Source organism: Oncorhynchus gorbuscha, linkage group LG12 (genome assembly GCF_021184085.1).
Source record: "Oncorhynchus gorbuscha isolate QuinsamMale2020 ecotype Even-year linkage group LG12, OgorEven_v1.0, whole genome shotgun sequence".
Taxonomy (NCBI): Eukaryota; Metazoa; Chordata; class Actinopteri; order Salmoniformes; family Salmonidae; genus Oncorhynchus; species Oncorhynchus gorbuscha.
The window spans coordinates 62,548,754-62,570,073 of NC_060184.1; the positions used below are offsets into that span (position 1 = coordinate 62,548,754).

A 21,320-nucleotide genomic window follows, 5' to 3' on the forward strand; every position below is an offset into this window, starting at 1 on the left:
ATTGAAAGAGAAAAATGCAGTGACTGTAGTTTAAAACACACATTTAGCTTTTTTTGTGTGTTTTATTTCATATCATGGTATTGATCAAATGTTGTGAATTTGTACTGCATCTCATTTGTCCACAATATGCAGTAGCTACCTGTAATGCCTGTGGCTGTTTTTCCTACTTTGCATTCCCTAGAGGTGACTATACCCAGAGATAACAATTGCATCCCAAATTGCACCCTAATCTCTATCAAAACTAGTGGTCTAAAGTAGTGCACTATAGAGACAGTCAGCTGCCATTTGGGACGCAAACCCAACACACTGAAGATGATGTTGTTGTTGTCTTTTTTCAGACCCACTCCAACCAGACAACGTTAACCAAGTCCATTTCTCTGCCTCGCAGTGCCTACTGGCATCACATAATGCGCCAGAACAGCGTGGGAGACATCTACAGCTACCAAGGTACAAACAGCAGAGCTCAGCTAGGCAGCCCAACAGCATTATCTGAACACGCACACACACGCAGGCACACATTACCAGTAATGCTACCTGCTGGTAATATTGCAAGTAATATTCAATACCCCTGTAGTTCAACAGGACAGTGTAACAGTATCAAAATCGGCAACTCTTAAGTCAATCAGTGATGTTATGACAACCAGCAAATAAATTAATGGTTGTATGTCTTCCCACAACGGCAAATATTTAAAACACAGCTAATCATGTAGGATTACAATATGACATGTCAGACATACAACATGCTCATCTGCACCATCGAGAGCATCTAGGCGCTATAGAGGGTAGTGGGTATGGCAACTTCTTGGCATCCGACCGCTAGGCGCTATAGAGGGTGGTGCGTATGGCAACGTCTTGGCATCCGATCGCTAGGCGCTATAGAGGGTAGTGGGTATGGCACAGAACATCACTGGGGCCGAGAACATCACTGGGGCTGAAGGACAAAATTATTGTCAAAATAATTGCCACCCAGGCCACAAACTGTTCTCTCTGGTACCGCACGGCAAGCATTACCAATGCACCAAGTCTGGACCTAACAGGTCCCTGAACAGCTTCTAAACCATAAGACCATAAGACATAAGACTTCTAAGCAAAATGACTAAATAGCTAATCAAATCTCTACTACCCAAACTACCTGCATTGGCCCTTTTTTGCACTAACTTTCTTGCACTTATTCTATGTACACACACCGGACTCTACCCACACACTCACACTGACACCCCAACACACACACACTACATACGCCCACACACACATACCATGGACACACATGCCTACTGACGCCACACACACACAGTCACACACACACTTTCACACTCACCACATACACTGCTGCTACTGTCTATTATATATCCTGTTGCCTAGTCACTTTACCCCTACCTACAGTTGATGTCGGAGGTTTATATCAAATCAAAGTTTATTTGTCACGTGCGCCGAATACAACAGGTGTAACCTTACAGTGAAATGCGTACTTACAGGCTCTAACCAATAGTGCAAAAAAAGTATTAGGTGAACAATAGGTAAGTAAAGAAATAAAACAACAGTAAAAATACAGGCTATATACAGTAGCGAGATTATATACAGTAGTGAGGCTATATACAGTAGCGAGGCTATATACAGTAGCGAGGCTATAAAAGTAACGAGGCTACATACAGACACTGGTTAGTCAGGCTGATTGAGGTAGTATGTACATGTAGATATGGTTAAAGTGACTATGCATATATGATGAACAGAGAGTAGCAGTAGCGTAAAGAGGGGTTGATGGGTGGTGGGTAGCAGGACGGAATTCAGATAGCCCGGTTAGCCAATGTGCGGGAGCACTGGTTAGTCGGGCCAATTGAGGTAGTATGTACATGAATGTATAGTTAAAGTGTCTATGCATATATGATAAACAGAGAGTAGCAGCAGCGTAACAGAGGGGTTTGGGGGGAGCACACAATGCAAATAGTCCGGTAGCCATTTGATTACCTGTTCAGGAGTCTTAAAAACTGTTGAGAAGCCTTTTTGTCCTAGACTTGGCACTCCGGTACCGCTTTCCATGCGGTAGTAGTGAGAACAGTCTATGACTGGGGTGGCTGGGGTCTTTGACCATTTTTAGGACCTTCCTCTGACACCGCCTGGTGTAGAGGTCCTGGATGGCAGGCAGCTTAGCCCCAGTGATGTACTGGGCCGTACGCACTACCCTCTGAAGTGCCTTGCGGTCGGAGGCTGAGCAATTGCCGTACCAGGCAGTGATGCAACCGGTCAGGATGCTCTCGATGTTGCAGCTGTAGAACCTTTTGAGGATCTCAGGACCCATGCCAAATCTTTTTAGTTTCCTGAGGGGGAATAGGCTTTGTCGTGCCCTCCTCACAACTGTCTTGGTGTGTTTGGACCATTCTAGTTTGTTGTTGATGTGAACACCAAGGAACTTGAAGCTCTCAACCTGCTCCACTACAGCCCCGTCGATGAGAATGGGGGCGCGCTCGGTCCTCCTTTTCCTGTAGTCCACAATCATCTCCTTAGTCTTGGTTAAGTTGAGGGATAGGTTGTTATTCTGGCACCACCTGGCCAGGTCTCTGACCTCCTCCCTATAGGCCGTCTCGTCGTTGATCAGGCCTATATAGCCATGTTGTTTTCTACTCCCTATATATAGCCATGTTATTTTCTAATCCCTATATATATAGCCATGTTATTTTCTACTCCCTGTATATAGCCATGTTATTTTCTACTCCCTATATATAGCCATGTTATTTTCTACTTCCTGTATATAGCCATGTTATTTTCTACTCCCTGTATATAGATAGCCATGTTATTTCCTGTATATAGCCATGTTGTTTTCTACTTCCTGTATATAGCCATGTTATTTTCTACTTCCTGTATATAGCCATGTTATTTTCTACTTCCTGTATATAGCCATGTTATTTTCTACTCCCTATATATAGCCATGTTATTTTCTACTTCCTGTATATAGCCATGTTATTTTCTACTCCCTGGCTCAGGAAGGCCACCAAAAATTCTGAGATTTCCATACCCAACTATAACATCTTCCGTCAAGATAGAACTGCCAAAGGGGGAGGAGTTGCAGTCTACTGCTGAGATAGCCTGCAAAGTAATGTCATACTTTCCAGGTCCATACCCAAACAGTTCGAACTACTAATTTTGAAAATTACTCTCTCCAGAAATAAGTCTCTCACTGTTGCCGCCTGCTACCGACCCCCCTCAGCTCCCAGCTGTGCCCTGGACACCATTTGTGAATTCATCGCCCCCCATCTAGCTTCAGAGTTTGTTCTGTTAGGTGACCTAAACTTGGATATGCTTAACACCCCGGCAGTCCTACAATCTAAGCTAGATGCCCTCAATCTCACACAAATCATCAAGGAACCCACCAGGTACAACCCTAACTCTGTAAACAAGGGCACCCTCATAGATGTCATCCTGACCAACTGGCCCTCCAAATACACCTCCGCTGTCTTCAACCAGGATCTCAGCGATCACTGCCTCATTGCCTGTATCCGCCACGGAGCCGCAGTCAAACGACCACCCCTCATCACCGTCAAACGCTCCCTAAAACACTTCTGTGAGCAGGCCTTTCTAATCGACCTGGCCCGGGTATCCTGGAAGGACATTGACCTCATCCCGTCAGTTGAGGATGCCTGGTCATTCTTTAAAAGTAACTTCCTCACCATTTTAGATAAGCATACTCCGTTCAAAAAATGCAGAACTAAGAACAGATACAGCCCTTGGTTCACTCCAGACTTGACTGCCCTCGACCAGCACAAAAACATCCTGTGACGGACTGCAATAGCATCGAATAGTCCCCGTGATATGCAAATGTTCAGGGAAGTCAGGAACCAATACACGCAGTCAGTCAGGAAAGCTAAGGCCAGCTTCTTCAGGCAGAAGTTTGCATCCTGTAGCTCCAACTCCAAAAAGTTCTGGGACACTGTGAAGTCCATGGAGAACAAGAGCACCTCCTCCCAGCTGCCCACTGCACTGAGGCTAGGTAACACGGTCACCACCGATAAATCCATGATTATCGAAAACTTCAATAAGCATTTCTCAACGGCTGGCCATGCCTTCCGCCTGGCTACTCCAACCTCGGCCAACAGCTCCGCTCCCCCCGCAGCTCCTCGCCCAAGCCTCTCCAGGTTCTCCTTTACCCAAATCCAGATAGCAGATGTTCTGAAAGAGCTGCAAAACCTGGACCCGTACAAATCAGCTGGGCTTGACAATCTGGACCCTCTATTTCTGAAACTATCTGCCGCCATTGTCGCAACCCCTATTACCAGCCTGTTCAACCTCTCTTTCATATCGTCTGAGATCCCCAAGGATTGGAAAGCTGCCGCAGTCATCCCCCTCTTCAAAGTGGGAGACACCCTGGACCCAAACTGTTACAGACCTAAATCCATCCTGCCCTGCCTATCTAAGGTCTTCGAAAGCCAAGTCAACAAACAGGTCACTGACCATCTCGAATCCCACCGTACCTTCTCCGCTGTGCAATCTGGTTTCCGAGCCGGTCACGGGTGCACCTCAGCCACACTCAAGGTACTAAACGATATCATAACCGCCATCGATAAAAGACAGTACTGTGCAGCCGTCTTCATCGACCTTGCCAAGGCTTTCGACTCTGTCAATCACCATATTCTTATCGGCAGACTCAGTAGCCTCGGTTTTTCGGATGACTGCCTTGCCTGGTTCACCAATTACTTTGCAGACAGAGTTCAGTGTGTCAAATCGGAGGGCATGCTGTCTGGTCCTCTGGCAGTCTCTATGGGGGTGCCACAGGGTTCAATTCTCGGGCCGACTCTTTTCTCTGTATATATCAATAATGTTGCTCTTGCTGCGGGCGATTCCCTGATCCACCTCTACGTAGACGACACCATTCTATATACTTTCGGACCGTTATTGGCCCGTCATTGGACACTTTTATCTCCCTCACCAACTTCAAACATCAGCTATCTGAGCAGCTAACCGATCGCTGCAGCTGTACATAGTCTATTGGTAAATAGCCCACCCATTTTCACCTACCTCATCCCCATACTGTTTTTATTTATTTACTTTTCTGCTCTTTTGCACACCAATATCTCTACCTGTATATGACCATCTGATCATTTATCACTCCAGTGTTAATCTGCAAAATTGTAATTATTCGCCTACCTCCTCATTCCTTTTGCACACATTGTATACGCAGACGACACCATTCTGTATACGTCCGGCCCTTCTTTGGACACTGTGTTAACAACCCTCCAGGCAAGCTTCAATGCCATACAACTCTCCTTCCGTGGCCTCCAATTGCTCTTAAATACAAGTAAAACTAAATCCATGCTCTTCAACCGATCGCTACCTGCACCTACCCGCCTGTCCAACATCACTACTCTGGACGGCTCTGACTTAGAATACGTGGACAACTACAAATACTTAGGTGTCTGGTTAGACTGTAAACTCTCCTTCCAGACCCATATCAAACATCTCCAATCCAAAGTTAAATCTAGAATTGGCTTCCTATTTTGCAACAAAGCATCCTTCACTCATGCTGCCAAACATACCCTTGTAAAACTGACCATCCTACCAATCCTCGACTTTGGCGATGTCATTTACAAAATAGCCTCCAATACCCTACTCAACAAATTGGATGCAGTCTATCACAGTGCAATCCGTTTTGTCACCAAAGCCCCATATACTACCCACCATTGCGACCTGTACGCTCTCGTTGGCTGGCCCTCGCTTCATACTCGTCGCCAAACCCACTGGCTCCATGTCATCTACAAGACCCTGCTAGGTAAAGTCCCCCCTTATCTCAGCTCGCTGGTCAGCATAGCATCTCCCACCTGTAGCACACGCTCCAGCAGGTATATCTCTCTGGCCACCCCCAAAACCAATTCTTTCTTTGGCCGCCTCTCCTTCCAGTTCTAGGCTGCCAAAATCCCTCACTAGCTTTAAGCACCAACTGTCAGAGCATCTTACAGATTACTGCACCTGTACATAGCCCACCTATAATTTAGCCCAAACAACTACCTCTTTCCCAACTGTATTTAATTTATTTATTTATTTTGCTCCTTTGCACCCCATTATTTTTATTTCTACTTTGCACATTCTTCCATTGCAAAACTACCATTCCAGTGTTTTACTTGCTATATTGTATTTACTTTGCCACCATGGCCTTTTTTGCCTTTACCTCCCTTCTCACCTCATTTGCTCACATTGTATATAGACTTGTTTATACTGTATTATTGACCGTATGTTTGTTTTACTCCATGTGTAACAGTGTGTCGTTGTATCTGTCGAACTGCTTTGCTTTATCTTGCCTACCTGGTTAAATAAAGGTGAAATAAATAAAATAAATTATAGACTCCCCCTTTTTTCTACTGTGTTATTGACTTGTTAATTGTTTACTCCATGTGTAACTCTGTGTTGTCTGCTCACACTGCTATGCTTTATCTTAGCCAGGTCGCAGTTGCAAATGAGAACTTGTTCTCAACTAGCCTACCTCGTTAAATAAAGGTGAAATAAATAAAAATAAAAATAAAATAGCCATGTTATTTTCTACTTCCTGTATATAGCCATGTTATTTTCTACTCCCTGTATATAGCCATGTTATTTTCTACTTCCTGTATATAGCCATGTTATTTTCTACTTCCTGTATATAGCCATGTTATTTTCTACTTCCTGTATATAGCCAATGTTATTTTCTACTTCCTGTATATAGCCATGTTATTTTCTACTCCCTGTATATAGCCATGTTATTTTCTAATCCCTGTATATAGATAGCCATGTTATTTTCTACTCCCTGTATATAGCCATGTTATTTTCTACTCCCTGTATATAGCCATGTTATTTTCTACTTCCTGTATATAGCCAATGTTATTTTCTACTCCCTGTATATAGCCAAGTTATTTTCTACTCCCTGTATATAGCCAATGTTATTTTCTACTCCCTATATATAGCCATGTTATTTTTACTTGTTACTTCTATTCATTATTCACTGTGTATTTAATACTTGTGTCACTATTTCTATTTTTTATTAAATGTATTACCTTATCTTTAACACTGCATTGTTGGAAAAGTAGCCTCAAGTAAGCATTTCACTGTTAGTCTACACCTGTTGTCTATGAAGCATGTGACACATACAATTTGATTTGATTTCAAGCACATTTCTCTCCGCTGTTTTCCTGTTAATCTGCTGTTTTCTTCTCCATTTGGAAAGCCGCAGCACTTATGCTCTCAACCCAGGGTTCTGCTCCTCTTGTCACAACAGGATTGTCTTATGAGACTGCATGTTGTTCTCAACCCAGGGTTCTGCTCCTCTTGTCACAACAGGATTGTCTTATGAGACTGCATGTTGTTCTCAACCCAGGGTTCTGCTCCTCTTGTCACAACAGGATTGTCTTATGAGACTGCATGTTGTTCTCAACCCAGGGTTCTGCTCCTCTTGTCACAACAGGATTGTCTTATGAGACTGCATGTTGTTCTCAACCCAGGGTTCTGCTCCTCTTGTCACAACAGGATTGTCTTATGAGACTGCATGTTGTTCTCAACCCAGGGTTCTGCTCCTCTTGTCACAACAGGATTGTCTTATGAGACTGCATGTTGTTGTCAACCCAGGGCTCTGCTCCTCTTGTCACAACAGGATTGTCTTATGAGACTGCATGTTGTTCTCAACCCAGGGTTCTGCTCCTCTTGTCACAACAGGATTGTCTTATGAGACTGCATGTTGTTCTCAACCCAGTGCAAAGTCACCGACAGCAATGCTTTCTATTGCATTCTACGTTGTCTTCTCCTTTCCTAAGACCACATTTTTGCATGAAGGTACCGCAACTTTTTTCTACGGTCAATACGGCCTCGTTCAGTCATCGTAGTTTCACAATTCTTCCCGGCAAGTGTTTGCAATGGCTTCAGACATCTCCTCTAGTTCTACAGGGTCTGCCACATGGGATATATCAGACATTCATAGCACGGACTGTGTGAACAGGGAGCGCGTACACACACATACATACATCTTGTACAGCTAACCTTGTGGGGTTAGCTCCTAAAGTAATTCTAACCCGAACATGAATTCTAACCTTAACCGTAAACCCACTTGGAATAGCGTGTTCAATGTAAACAAAGTTTAAAAACTTTGTTTCCTTTGAACATGCAATATAAATAAAGGCATTTTAATTCATTATATGAAGAGTGCCTTGGTCTTCTTTTCTTTTTGATGACCAATTTACCCCTTTTACCAAAGAGCCCCTTCTTTCTACTACTGTGTGTCTTCACAGCACTTCCCTTTCTACCTTTTCCCCCTAGAAATAACATTTGACCCCGTGGGGACTAAGAAAATGTCCAAATCAAATCAAATGTACTTGTCACATACACATGGTTAGCCGATGTTAATGCGAGTGTAGCGAAATGCTTGTGCTTCTAGTTCCGACAATGCAGTAATAATCAACGAGTAATCTAACCTAACAATTCCAAAACTACTACCTCATACACACAAGTGTAAAGGGATAAATAATATGTACATAAAGATATATGAATGAGTGATGGTACAGAGCGGCATAGGCAAGATACAGTAGATGGTATCGAGTACAGTATATACATATGAGATGAGTAATGTAGGGTATGTAAACATTATATTAAGTAGCATTGTTTAAAGTGGCTAGTGATAACTGGTCCCCAGTTGGTCAAATTTTTGGTTGTTTACTATTCTTGTGGGGACTTCTGGTTCCCGCAAGAATAGGTAAACACGTCCACACATACGCACGCACGTGCGTACATGTTTGGCCAAATCGAGATCGAAGATAGTATCACCAATACCAGGTTAGTTGAAAAATCTATGGCATCGTTTTGTTTAGGCAAACCTGTAGCCCCCAATAATGGATTTAAAAAATCTTTAGTTATATCACATTATGTGCTTTACAATCTGTAGCTAAGACATATGTAATAACCATGTCAAGTCAGGGTGTAGAGTTTCTATACAGTTCAATAGATAAACAGGTCTGGGAAATTGAGGAGACACTGGTTAAAGACTTGGCTCTTTTGGTTGATGGCAGCCATGTTTTATCCTCACTCTGCAGGTATTACCCCCATACCCCTTACACACCATCTTGAGCCTATTTTCTATGTTGAAACTTTAAATATGGGGCATCTCCTTCCCCAGGCATAGGACCTCAACCTGATCCTGGATGACTCTATACACACAACTTGAGATCCCTGAACACACATGCATCTCTATACACACACACATAAATACATGTGCACGTAAACACGCGCACACGTTCTGCAATTCATGAATCAGTGGAGTATTAGAGCATTTTTACCTGATTTCCTGGGTCTCACTTTTCCAGTGATGAATCAATACTACAATAATGTGATACAACAGCTAAATAAGTGCATTATTATCGATAACGATGTGACGTATATGGACCAGACTAGCCCCCTGTGTCTCAGTGGGCCCGTAATGATCATATAATATAGCAAGCCTATGATAATACCATTATAATACCATTATTATTACTATTTTAATACTGTATATTAACTGAGTATGGGCTGATTGGGGTGTACGTGGAGGTGAGAGATGCTAGACAGAACGTGTGGACCAGACTGGCCCCTGTGCGTCACTGTACCTGTGATGACTCTATAATAACGCTTATGATAAACAAATCCAGTATAGTAACAGTACAGTGACTATATTAATACTGACTATGGGCTGATTTGGGTGTGGGTGGAGGTGAGAGTGTTAGATTAGCCCCCTATGTGTCACTGTGCCGTGATGAATCTGCAATCAGCATGCTTAATTGGCTGAGTCATGGTCGGGTTGTGTTTAAATACCCATGAGTCCTCTGGAATAATGAAGGAACACTGGTTCTTGTCCCATCCAGCTTTGCTGCTTTGCTATATGTTTATTTATTTATTTTTCTCTCTCATTCAGTTAATCGGAGAACCAGAAATAAATTAGCTGCTTTTTGTGTGTGTGCGAAAGTTTCTGTTTCGATTAGACTTGGGCTGAAATGTTAGAGACTTCTAGGAAAGTTTTGGTTTGCTTGCAAATGAAATGAGTACCGGTCAAGGTAGCAGTGCAAACTGTATGAATATAAACCATACACTTATTTGAACCATTTCAGTACTGGTGAGATACAGAGAGAAACTGCATTAAAGGTCCAATGCAGATGTTTTTATCTCAATATCAAATCATTTCTAGGTAATATTATAGTAACTTACTGGGATTGTTTTTGATTAAAATGGTTGACAAGAAACAAAAACTGCCTCTTAGCAAAGAGCAATTTCTCAAGCAAGAATTTTGTTAGGGTGTCTGAGAGGGGTTTGATTGGGGAGGGTAAAATGGAAATCTAGCTGTTATTGGCAGAGAGCAGTGGCTCTCTTTCTTAATTGGTATATTAAGTAAGTTACCGCCTCGGGATGTTACCATCCCACTAAAACAGGCAGAAATTTCAGGTAGTCTTTTCAAACAGCTTTTACACTGAAATGAAATTGACATCATTTTTAGATTTTCACAGTATTATTCCAGCCTCATAGTGTGAAAATACATATAACACACAGGCAAATTTTGTTTTTGAATGCACTAGACCTTTAATAAACCTTGATAGGTAGATCGGTTTTAAGTACTCATGTCAAAAACGTCAAGTTGAGGAGTAATTCTATATATTCACATCAATGAAGAACACTACATGAATTGGCATTTGAAGATAGTACACTCTTAGAAAAAAAGGTTATATCTACAACCTAAAAGGGTTGTTTGCCTGTCCCCATAGGATATCCCTTTGAGAATCAGTTTTTTGTTCCAGGTCGAACCCTTTTGAGGTCCATGTAGAACCCTTTCCACAAAGGGTATTACATGGAACCCAAAAGTGTTCTAGATTGAACCCAAAAGAGTTCTCCTGTGGGGACAGCCGAAGAACCCTTTTGGAACCATTTTGTTCTATGAGTGTACATTTCCCTCAGTATGCCATGTGTTGGTGACATACAGTGCCTTCAGAAAGTATTCACACCCCTTTTAAAAAAATAATTTAAAATAATATTTACAGTACCAGTCAAAAGTTTGGACACACCTACTCATTCCAGGGTTTAACTCTATTTTTACTATTTTCTACATTGTAGAATAATAGTGAAGAAATGAAAACTATAAAATAACACATATGGAATCACATAGTAACCAAAAAAGTGTTAAAATATATATATTATTATAACGTTTCAGGTAAGACCTAAATGCCTTCTGTGTTAAAGTAACAATGTTTATTACAGCAACAGGGGCAGACAAACAGACAGGTCAAGGCAGGCAGGGGTCGATAATCCAGAGGGGTGGGGCAAAGGTACAGGGCGGCAGGCAGGCTCAGGGTCAGGAGCAGGCAGAGTGGTCAGGCAGGCAGGCTCAGAGTCCGGACAGGCAAGGGTCAAAACAGCAGGAGCTGAGAAAAATGCTGGTTGACTTGACAAACAAGACGAATTGGCAACAGACAAACAGAGAACACATGTATAAATACACAGGGGATAACGGGGAAGATGGGCAACACCTGGAGGGGGGTGGAGACAATCACAAGGACAGGTGAAACAGATGAGGGCGTGACAATTATTTAGATTAGAGATTCTTAAAATTAGCCACCCTTTGCCTAGATGACGACTTTGCACACTCTTGGCCTTCTCTCAACCAGCTTCATGAGGTAGTCACCTGGAATGCATTTAAATTAACAGGTGTGCAAAAGTATACAGAAGATAGCCCTATTTGGTAAAATAACAAGTCCATTTTATAAACAGCTCAAATAAGTAAAGAGAAATGACAGTCCATCATTACTTTATGACATGAAGGTCAATCAATCTGGAACATTTGAAGAACTTTGAAAGTTTCTTCAATTGTAGTAGCAAAAACCCATCAAGCGCTATGATGAAACTGGCTCTCATGAGGACCGCCACAGGACATGAAGACCTAGTGTTACCTCTGATACAGAGAATGAGTTCATCAAAGTTACTATTCTCAGAAATTTCAGGCCAAATAAATGATTCACAGACTTCAAGTCACAGACACATCTCAACATCAACTTTTCAGAGGAGACTGTGTGAATCAGGCCTTCATTGTCAAATTGCTGCAAAGAAACCACTACTAAAGGACTCCAATAATAATAAGAAACTTGCTTTTGCCAAGAAACACAAGAAATGGACATTAAACTGGTGGAAATCTGTCGTTTGGTCTGATGAGTCTAAATTTGAGATTTTTGGTCTTTGTGAGATGCAGAGTAGGTGAACGGATGATCTCTGCATGTGTAGTTCCCACCGTGAAGCATGGAGGAGGAGGTGTGATGGTGTGGGGATGCTTTGCTGGTGACACTTGGTCCTTTATTTAGAATTCAAGGCACACTTAACCATCATGGCTACCACTGCATTCTGCAGTGATATGCCATCCCATCTGGCTTGTGCTTATTGGGACGATAATTTGTTTTTCAACCGGACAATGACCCACCACACCTCCATGCTTTGTAAGGGCTATTTGACCAAGAAGGAAAGTGATGGAGTGCTGCATCAGATGACCTGGCCTCCACAATCACCCGACCTCAACCCAACTGAGATGGTTTGGGATGAGTTGGACCGCAGAGTGAAGGAAAAGCAACCAACAAGTGCTCAGCATATGTGGTAACTCCTTCAAGACTGTTGGAAAAGCATTCCTCATGAAGCTGATTGAGAGAATGCCAAGAGTGTGCAAAGCTGTCATCAAGGCAAAAGGTGGCTATTTGAAGAATCTAAATCTAAAATATATTTTGATTTGTGTAACATTTTTTTAGTTACTAGATTATTCCATGTGTGTTATTTCATAGTTTTGATGTCTTCACTATTATTCTACAATGTAGAAAATAGTTAAAATAAAGAAAAACCCTTGAATGAGTTGGTGGATCCAAACTTTTGAATGGTACTATACATTTACAACAACAACAAATATATTGGGATATAATATAATAAGTTGCTCTGTGTGCAATAACATTGGTTAAGATGTTTTTTGAACATCTATCCCATCTCTGTGCCACACACAATTATAGAGAAGTGAATTTCAAGCACAGATTCAAACACAAAGACCAGGGAGGTTGTCCAATGCCTCACATAGAAGGGCAGCTATTTGTAGATGGGTGGGGTAAAAACAGACACTAAATAGCTCTTTGAGCATGGTGAAGTTATCAATTACACTTTGGATGGTGTATCAATACACCCAGTCACTACAAAGATACAGATGTCCTCCCATTTGCCGGAGAGGAAGGAAACTGCTCAGGGGTTTCACCGTGAGACGAATGGTGATTTTAAAACAATTACAGAGTTTGGCTGTGATAGGAGAAAACTGAGGATGGATCGACAACATCCTAGTTACTCCACAATACTAACCTAAATGACAGAGTGAAAAGAAGGAAGCCTGTACAGATAACACATATTTCAAAACATGCATCATGTTTGCAATAAGGCACTGAAGTAAGACTGCAGAAAATGTGGCAAACAAATACAATTTTGGTCCTGAATACAGAGCGCTATGTTTGGGGCAAATTCAACACAACACATCACTGAGTACCAGTCTTCATATTTTCAAAAAGGGTGGTGGCTGCATCATGTTATGGGTATGCTTATCATTGGCAAAGAATAGGTCATTTTTTAAAATTAAAATAAAGGAATAGAGATATGCACAGGCAAAATCATATAGGAAAATCTGGTTCAGTCTGCTTTCCATCACAGACTGGGAGACAAATTCACCCTTCAGCAGGACAATAACCTAAAACACAAGGCCAAATATACGCTGGAGTTGCTTACCAAGACAACATTGAATGTTCCCTGAGTGGCCTAGTTACTGTTTTGACTTAAATCGCCTTGAAAATCTATGGCAAGACTTGAAAATGGCTGTCTATCTGTGCTCAATTGGCACTCCTGAGTGGCGCAGTAGTCTAAGATTGTGCAGCTCAGTGTTAGAGGTATCACTACAGACAACCTGGTTCGAATCCAGACTATCACACCCAGCCGGGATTGGGAGTCCCATAGGGTGGCACACAATTGGCCCAGCGTCGTCTGATTTTGGCCTGTGTAGGCTGTCATTGTAAATAAGAATTTGTTCTTAACTAACTTGCCTAGTTAAATATAAAATCAATTAGCAGCTTGAAGAATAATGGGCAAATATTATACAATCCAGGTATGCAAAGCTCTTAAAGACTTACCCCAAGCCAACTCTGTCATGTTTTGTCTTAGATTGTCTTGTCATTTTGCTTTTCCCTCTGTTCATTTTCCCCCTGCTGGTCTTTTTAGGTTCGTTCCCCTTTTTCTCTCTCCCTTCCTCTCTCTCTTCTCTCTATCGTTCCGTTCCTGCTCCCAGCTGTTCCTATTCCCCTAATCAATCATTTAGTCTTCCCACACCTGTTCCCGATCCTTTTCCCTGATTAGAGTCCCTATTTCTCTCCTTGTTTTCCGTTCCTGCCCTGTCGGATCCTTGTCTATTGTTCACCGTGCTGTGTCTATGTATCGCCCTGTCGTGTCGTGTTTCCCTCAGATGCTGCGTGGTGAGCAGGTGTCTGAGTCTGCTACGTTCAAGTGCCTTCCCGAGGCAACCTGCAGTTCTTGATCAAGTCTCCAGTCTGTTCTCGTCATTACGAGTAGAATTATGCCTTTTGATTGTAAAGTTACTTTACTGGATTAAAAACTCTGTTTTCGCCAAGTCGCTTTTGGGTCCTCATTCACCTGCATAACAGAAGGATCCGACCAAAGAATGGACCCAGCGACTACAGATGCTCGTAACACTGCCGTCGAGATCCAAGGAGCCATGCTCGGCAGACACGAGCAGGAATTGTCTGCTGCTCGCCATGCCGTGGAGAACCTGGCCGCTCAGGTTTCCGACCTCTCTGGACAGTTCCAGAGTCTTCGTCTCGTGCCACCTGTTACTTCCTGGCCTGCCGAGCCTCCGGAACCTAGGGTTAATAGCCCACCTTGCTACTCCGGGCAGCCCACGGAGTGCCGCTCCTTTCTCACCCAGTGTGATATTGTGTTCTCTCTCCAACCCAACACATACTCTAGCGAGAGAGCTCGGGTTGCTTACGTCATTTCACTCCTTACTGGCCGGGCTCGAGAGTGGGGCACAGCTATCTGGGAGGCAAGGGCTGATTGTTCTAACAATTACCAGAACTTTAAAGAGGAGATGATTCGGGTTTTTGACCGTTCAGTTTTTGGTAGGGAGGCTTCTAGGGCCCTGGCTTCCCTATGCCAAGGTGATCGATCCATAACGGATTACTCTATAGAGTTTCGCACTCTTGCTGCCTCTAGTGACTGGAACGAGCCGGCGCTGCTCGCTCGTTTTCTGGAGGGACTCCACGCAGTGGTCAAAGATGAGATTCTCTCTCGGGAGGTTCCTTCCAGTGTGGACTCTTTGATTGCTCTCGCCATCCGCATAGAACGACGGGTAGATCTTCGTCACCAAGCTCGTGGAAGAGAGCTCGCGTCAACGGTGTTTCCCTGCTCCGCATCGCAACCATCTCCCTCCTCTGGCTCAGAGACTGAGCCCATGCAGCTGGGAGGTATTCGCATCTCGACCAAGGAGAGGGAACGGAGGATCACCAACCGCCTGTGCCTCTATTGCGGATTTGATGGACATTTTGTCAATTCATGTCCAGTAAAGGCCAGAGCTCATCAGTAAGCGGAGGGCTACTGGTGAGCGCTACTACTCAGGTCTCTTCATCTAGATCCTGTACTACTATGTCGGTCCATCTACGCTGGACCGGTTCGGGTGCTACATGCAGTGCCTTGATTGACTCTGGGGCTGAGGGTTGTTTCATGGACGAAGCATGGGCTCGGAAACATGACATTCCTTTCAGACAGTTAGACAAGCCTACGCCCATGTTTGCCTTAGATGGTAGTCATCTTCCCAGTATCAGATTTGAGACACTACCTTTAACTCTCACAGTATCTGGTAACCACAGTGAGACTATTTCTTTTTTGATTTTTCGTTCACCTTTTACACCTGTTGTTTTGGGTCATCCCTGGCTAGTATGTCATAATCCTTCTATTAATTGGTCTAGTAATTCTATCCTATCCTGGAACGTTTCTTGTCATGTGAAGTGTTTAATGTCTGCCATCCCTCCCATTTCTTCTGTCCCCACTTCTCAGGAGGAACCTGGCGATTTGACAGGAGTGCCGGAGGAATATCATGATCTGCGCACGGTCTTCAGTCGGTCCCGAGCCAACTCCCTTCCTCCTCACCGGTCGTATGATTGTAGTATTGATCTCCTTCCGGGGACCACTCCTCCTCGGGGTAGACTATACTCTCTGTCGGCTCCCGAACGTAAGGCTCTCGAGGATTATTTATCTGTGTCTCTTGACGCCGGTACCATAGTGCCTTCTTCCTCTCCGGCCGGGGCGGGGTTCTTTTTGTTAAGAAGAAGGACGGTACTCTGCGCCCCTGCGTGGATTATCGAGGGCTGAATGACATAACGGTTAAGAATCGTTATCCGCTTCCCCTTATGTCATCAGCCTTCGAGATTCTGCAGGGAGCCAGGTGCTTTACTAAGTTGGACCTTCGTAACGCTTACCATCTCGTGCGCATCAGAGAGGGGGATGAGTGGAAAACGGTGTTTAACACTCCGTTAGGGCATTTTGAGTACCGGGTTCTGCCGTTTGGTCTCGCCAATGCGCCAGCTGTTTTTCAGGCATTAGTTAATGATGTTCTGAGAGACATGCTGAACATCTTTGTTTTTGTCTATCTTGACGATATCCTGATTTTTTCACCGTCACTCGAGATTCATGTTCAGCACGTTCGACGTGTTCTACAGCGCCTTTTAGAGAATTGTCTCTACGTGAAGGCTGAGAAGTGCTCTTTTCATGTCTCCTCCGTTACTTTTCTCGGTTCCGTTATTTCCGCTGAAGGCATTCAGATGGATTCCGCTAAGGTCCAAGCTGTCAGTGATTGGCCCGTTCCAAGGTCACGTGTCGAGTTGCAGCGCTTTTTAGGTTTCGCTAATTTCTATCGGCGTTTCATTCGTAATTTCGGTCAAGTTGCTGCCCCTCTCACAGCTCTTACTTCTGTCAAGACGTGTTTTAAGTGGTCCGGTTCCGCCCAGGGAGCTTTTGATCTTCTAAAAGAACGTTTTACGTCCGCTCCTATCCTCGTTACTCCTGACGTCACTAGACAATTCATTGTCGAGGTTGACGCTTCAGAGGTAGGCGTGGGAGCCATTCTATCCCAGCGCTTCCAGTCTGACGATAAGGTTCATCCTTGCGCTTATTTTTCTCATCGCCTGTCGCCATCTGAGCGCAACTATGATGTGGGTAACCGCGAACTGCTCGCCATCCGCTTAGACCTAGGCGAATGGCGACAGTGGTTGGAGGGGGCGACCGTTCCTTTTGTCGTTTGGACAGACCATAAGAACCTTGAGTACATCCGTTCTGCCAAACGACTTAATGCCCGTCAAGCTCGTTGGGCGTTGTTTTTCGCTCGTTTCGAGTTTGTGATTTCTTACCGTCCGGGTAGCAAAAACACCAAGCCTGATGCCTTATCCCGTCTGTTTAGTTCTTCTGTGGCTTCTACTGATCCCGAGGGGATTCTTCCTTATGGGCGTGTTGTCGGGTTGACAGTCTGGGGAATTGAAAGACAGGTTAAGCAAGCACTCACGCACACTGCGTCGCCGCGCGCTTGTCCTAGTAACCTCCTTTTTCGTTCCTGTTTCCACTCGTCTGGCTGTTCTTCAGTGGGCTCACTCTGCCAAGTTAGCTGGTCATCCCGGTGTTCGAGGCACTCTTGCGTCTATTCGCCAGCGCTTTTGGTGGCCGACTCAGGAGCGTGACACGCGCCGTTTCGTGGCTGCTTGTTCGGACTGCGCGCAGACTAAGTCGGGTAACTCTCCTCCTGCCGGTCGTCTCAGACCGCTCCCCATTCCTTCTCGACCATGGTCTCACATCGCCCTAGACTTCATTACCGGTCTGCCTTTGTCTGCGGGGAAGACTGTGATTCTTACGGTTGTCGATAGGTTCTCTAAGGCGGCACATTTCATTCCCCTCGCTAAACTTCCTTCCGCTAAGGAGACGGCACAAATCATCATCGAGAATGTGTTCAGAATTCATGGCCTCCCGTTAGACGCCGTTTCAGACAGAGGCCCGCAATTCACGTCACAGTTTTGGAGGGAGTTCTGTCGTTTGATTGGTGCGTCCGTCAGTCTCTCTTCCGGGTTTCATCCCCAGTCTAACGGTCAAGCAGAGAGGGCCAATCAGACGATTGGTCGCATACTACGCAGCCTTTCTTTCAGAAACCCTGCGTCTTGGGCAGAACAGCTCCCCTGGGCAGAATACGCTCACAACTCGCTTCCTTCGTCTGCTACCGGGTTATCTCCGTTTCAGAGTAGTCTGGGTTACCAGCCTCCTCTGTTCTCATCCCAGCTTGCCGAGTCCAGCGTTCCCTCCGCTCAAGCGTTTGTCCAACGTTGTGAGTGCACCTGGAGGAGGGTGAGGTCTGCACTTTGCCGTTACAGGGCACAGACTGTGAGAGCCGCCAATAAACGCAGGATTAAGAGTCCAAGGTATTGTTGCGGCCAGAGAGTGTGGCTTTCCACTCGCAACCTTCCTCTTACGACAGCTTCTCGTAAGTTGACTCCGCGGTTCATTGGTCCGTTCCGTGTCTCCCAGGTCGTCAATCCTGTCGCTGTGCGACTGCTTCTTCCGCGACATCTTCGTCGCGTCCATCCTGTCTTCCATGTCTCCTGTGTCAAGCCCTTTCTTCGCACCCCCGTTCGTCTTCCCTCCCCCTCCCGTCCTTGTCGAGAGCGCACCTATTTACAAGGTACGTAGGATCATGGACATGCGTTCTCGGGGACGGGGTCACCAATACTTAGTGGATTGGGAGGGTTACGGTCCTGAGGAGAGGAGTTGGGTTCCGTCTCGGGACGTGCTGGACCGTTCACTTATTGATGATTTCCTCCGTTGCCGCCAGGATTCCTCCTCGAGTGCGCCAGGAGGCGCTCGGTGAGTGGGGGGTACTGTCATGTTTTGTCTTAGATTGTCTTGTCATTTTGCTTTTCCCTCTGTTCATTTTCCCCCTGCTGGTCTTTTTAGGTTCGTTCCCCTTTTTCTCTCTCCTTCCTCTCTCTCTTCTCTCTATCGTTCCGTTCCTGCTCCCAGCTGTTCCTATTCCCCTAATCAATCATTTAGTCTTCCCACACCTGTTCCCGATCCTTTTCCCTGATTAGAGTCCCTATTTCTCTCCTTGTTTTCCGTTCCTGCCCTGTCGGATCCTTGTCTATTGTTCACCGTGCTGTGTCTATGTATCGCCCTGTCGTGTCGTGTTTCCCTCAGATGCTGCGTGGTGAGCAGGTGTCTGAGTCTGCTACGTTCAAGTGCCTTCCCGAGGCAACCTGCAGTTCTTGATCAAGTCTCCAGTCTGTTCTCGTCATTACGAGTAGAATTATGCCTTTTGATTGTAAAGTTACTTTACTGGATTAAAAACTCTGTTTTCGCCAAGTCGCTTTTGGGTCCTCATTCACCTGCATAACAAACTCCTCATTTGGCTGCCTTTTCTTCCAGTTCTCTGCTGCCAATGACTGGAATGAATTGCAAAAATCTCTGAAGCTGGAGTCTTATATCTCCCTCACTAATATTAAGCATCAGTTGTCAGAGCTGCTTACCGATCATTGCACCTGTACACAGCTTATCTGTAAATAGCTCACCCAACTACCTCATCCCCATATTGTTATCTCAACTTGCACATTCATCTTCTGCAAATATATCACTCCAGTGTTTAATTGCTAAATTGTAATTATTTTGCCACTATGGCCTATTTATTGCCTTATCTTCCTAATCTTACTACATTTGCACACACTTGTCGTGTCTTTGGCATCATTAAACTGAAGACTGTTAGTTTATGAAATCAATTCTCTGTAATTATTATTACGTGATTAAATAATCAGGTAAATGTAATTAACTAGGAAGTCAGGGCACCAAGGAAAATACTCAGATTACAAAGTTATAATGTTCCTAATATAACTTGAAGATATTTTAATGATCAATTAGTCTTCTAATTAATGAGTTATTCTTTACCTTTCATTAGTCTCATTCCAAAAGTCGTAAATTGTTGGTTATCTGCACGAACCCAGTCTTCACTATGAGTCATCCATACATCAATTGTCTCAATCATTTATTTATTAGCTAACTATCTAATCACAGAAATGCACACAAATACAAACAAACAAAGGAGATATGGTTACAAGGAAATGATAGAGGATGTGCCCTAGTGGGCTAAACCGGCATGGCGGCTTGGTAGACAAAGGGACTCAGAAGGGCGCGAAAAACAAGAGTCACTACAAATCAAATCAAATCAAATTTATTTATATAGCCCTTCGTACATCAGCTGATATCTCAAAGTGCTGTACAGAAACCCAGCCTAAAACCCCAAACAGCAAACAATGCAGGTGTAAAAGCACGGTGGCTAGGAAAAACTCCCTAGAAAGGCCAAAACCTAGGAAGAAACCTAGAGAGGAACCGGGCTATGTGGGGTGGCCAGTCCTCTTCTGGCTGTGCCGGGTAGAGATTATAACAGAACATGACCAAGATGTTCAAATGTTCATAAATGACCAGCATGGTCAAATAATAATAAGGCAGAACAGTTGAAACTGGAGCAGCAGCACAGTCAGGTGGACTGGGGACAGCAAGGAGCCATCATGTCAGGTAGTCCTGGGGCACGGTCCTAGGGCTCAGGTCAGTTGAAACTGGAGCAGGAGCATGGCCAGGTGGACTGGGGACAGCAAGGAGTCCTCATGTCAGGTAGTCCTGGGACATGGTCCTAGGGCCCAGGCCAGTTGAAACTGGAGCAGCAGCATGGCCAGGTGGACTGGGGACAGCAAGGAGTCATCATGTCAGGTAGTCCTGGGGCATGGTCCTAGGGCTCAGGTCCTCCGAGAGAGAGAAAGAAAGAGAGAAGGAGAGAATTAGAGAACGCACACTTAGATTTACACAGGACACCGAATAGGACAGGAGAAGTACTCCAGATAAACAAACTGACCCTAGCCCCCCGACACATAAACTACTGCAGCATAAATACTGGAGGCTGAGACAGGAGGGGTCAGGAGACACTGTGGCCCCATCCGAGGACACCCCCGGACAGGGCCAAACAGGAAGGATATAACCCCACCCACTTTGCCAAAGCACAGCCCCCACACCACTAGAGGGAAATCTTCAACCACCAACTTACCATCCTGAGACAAGGCCGAGTATAGCCCACAAAGATCTCCGACACAGTTGATAATTATAACAACATAAATGCATAAATAGATAGATCCTCGCATTCATGGGTACTTAATTTCTAGCTGCAGACTAGTAATTAGTATCAAAGATTTACTCTTATTCTGTTGGTATCG

The 21,320-nt window shown here is 44.4% G+C and overlaps 1 protein-coding gene across 1 annotated transcript in view; it reads left to right on the forward strand.

Moving 5' to 3' along the window:
• The window catches only part of dok6 (docking protein 6), a 94,225-nt gene that overhangs the window by 53,762 nt on the left and 19,143 nt on the right, over window positions 1–21,320 (forward strand). The window contains exon 7 of the mRNA XM_046290788.1: window positions 339–447. Coding sequence (XP_046146744.1) covers window positions 339–447 — 109 coding nt within the window. The remainder of the gene's footprint in view (window positions 1–338; window positions 448–21,320) is intronic.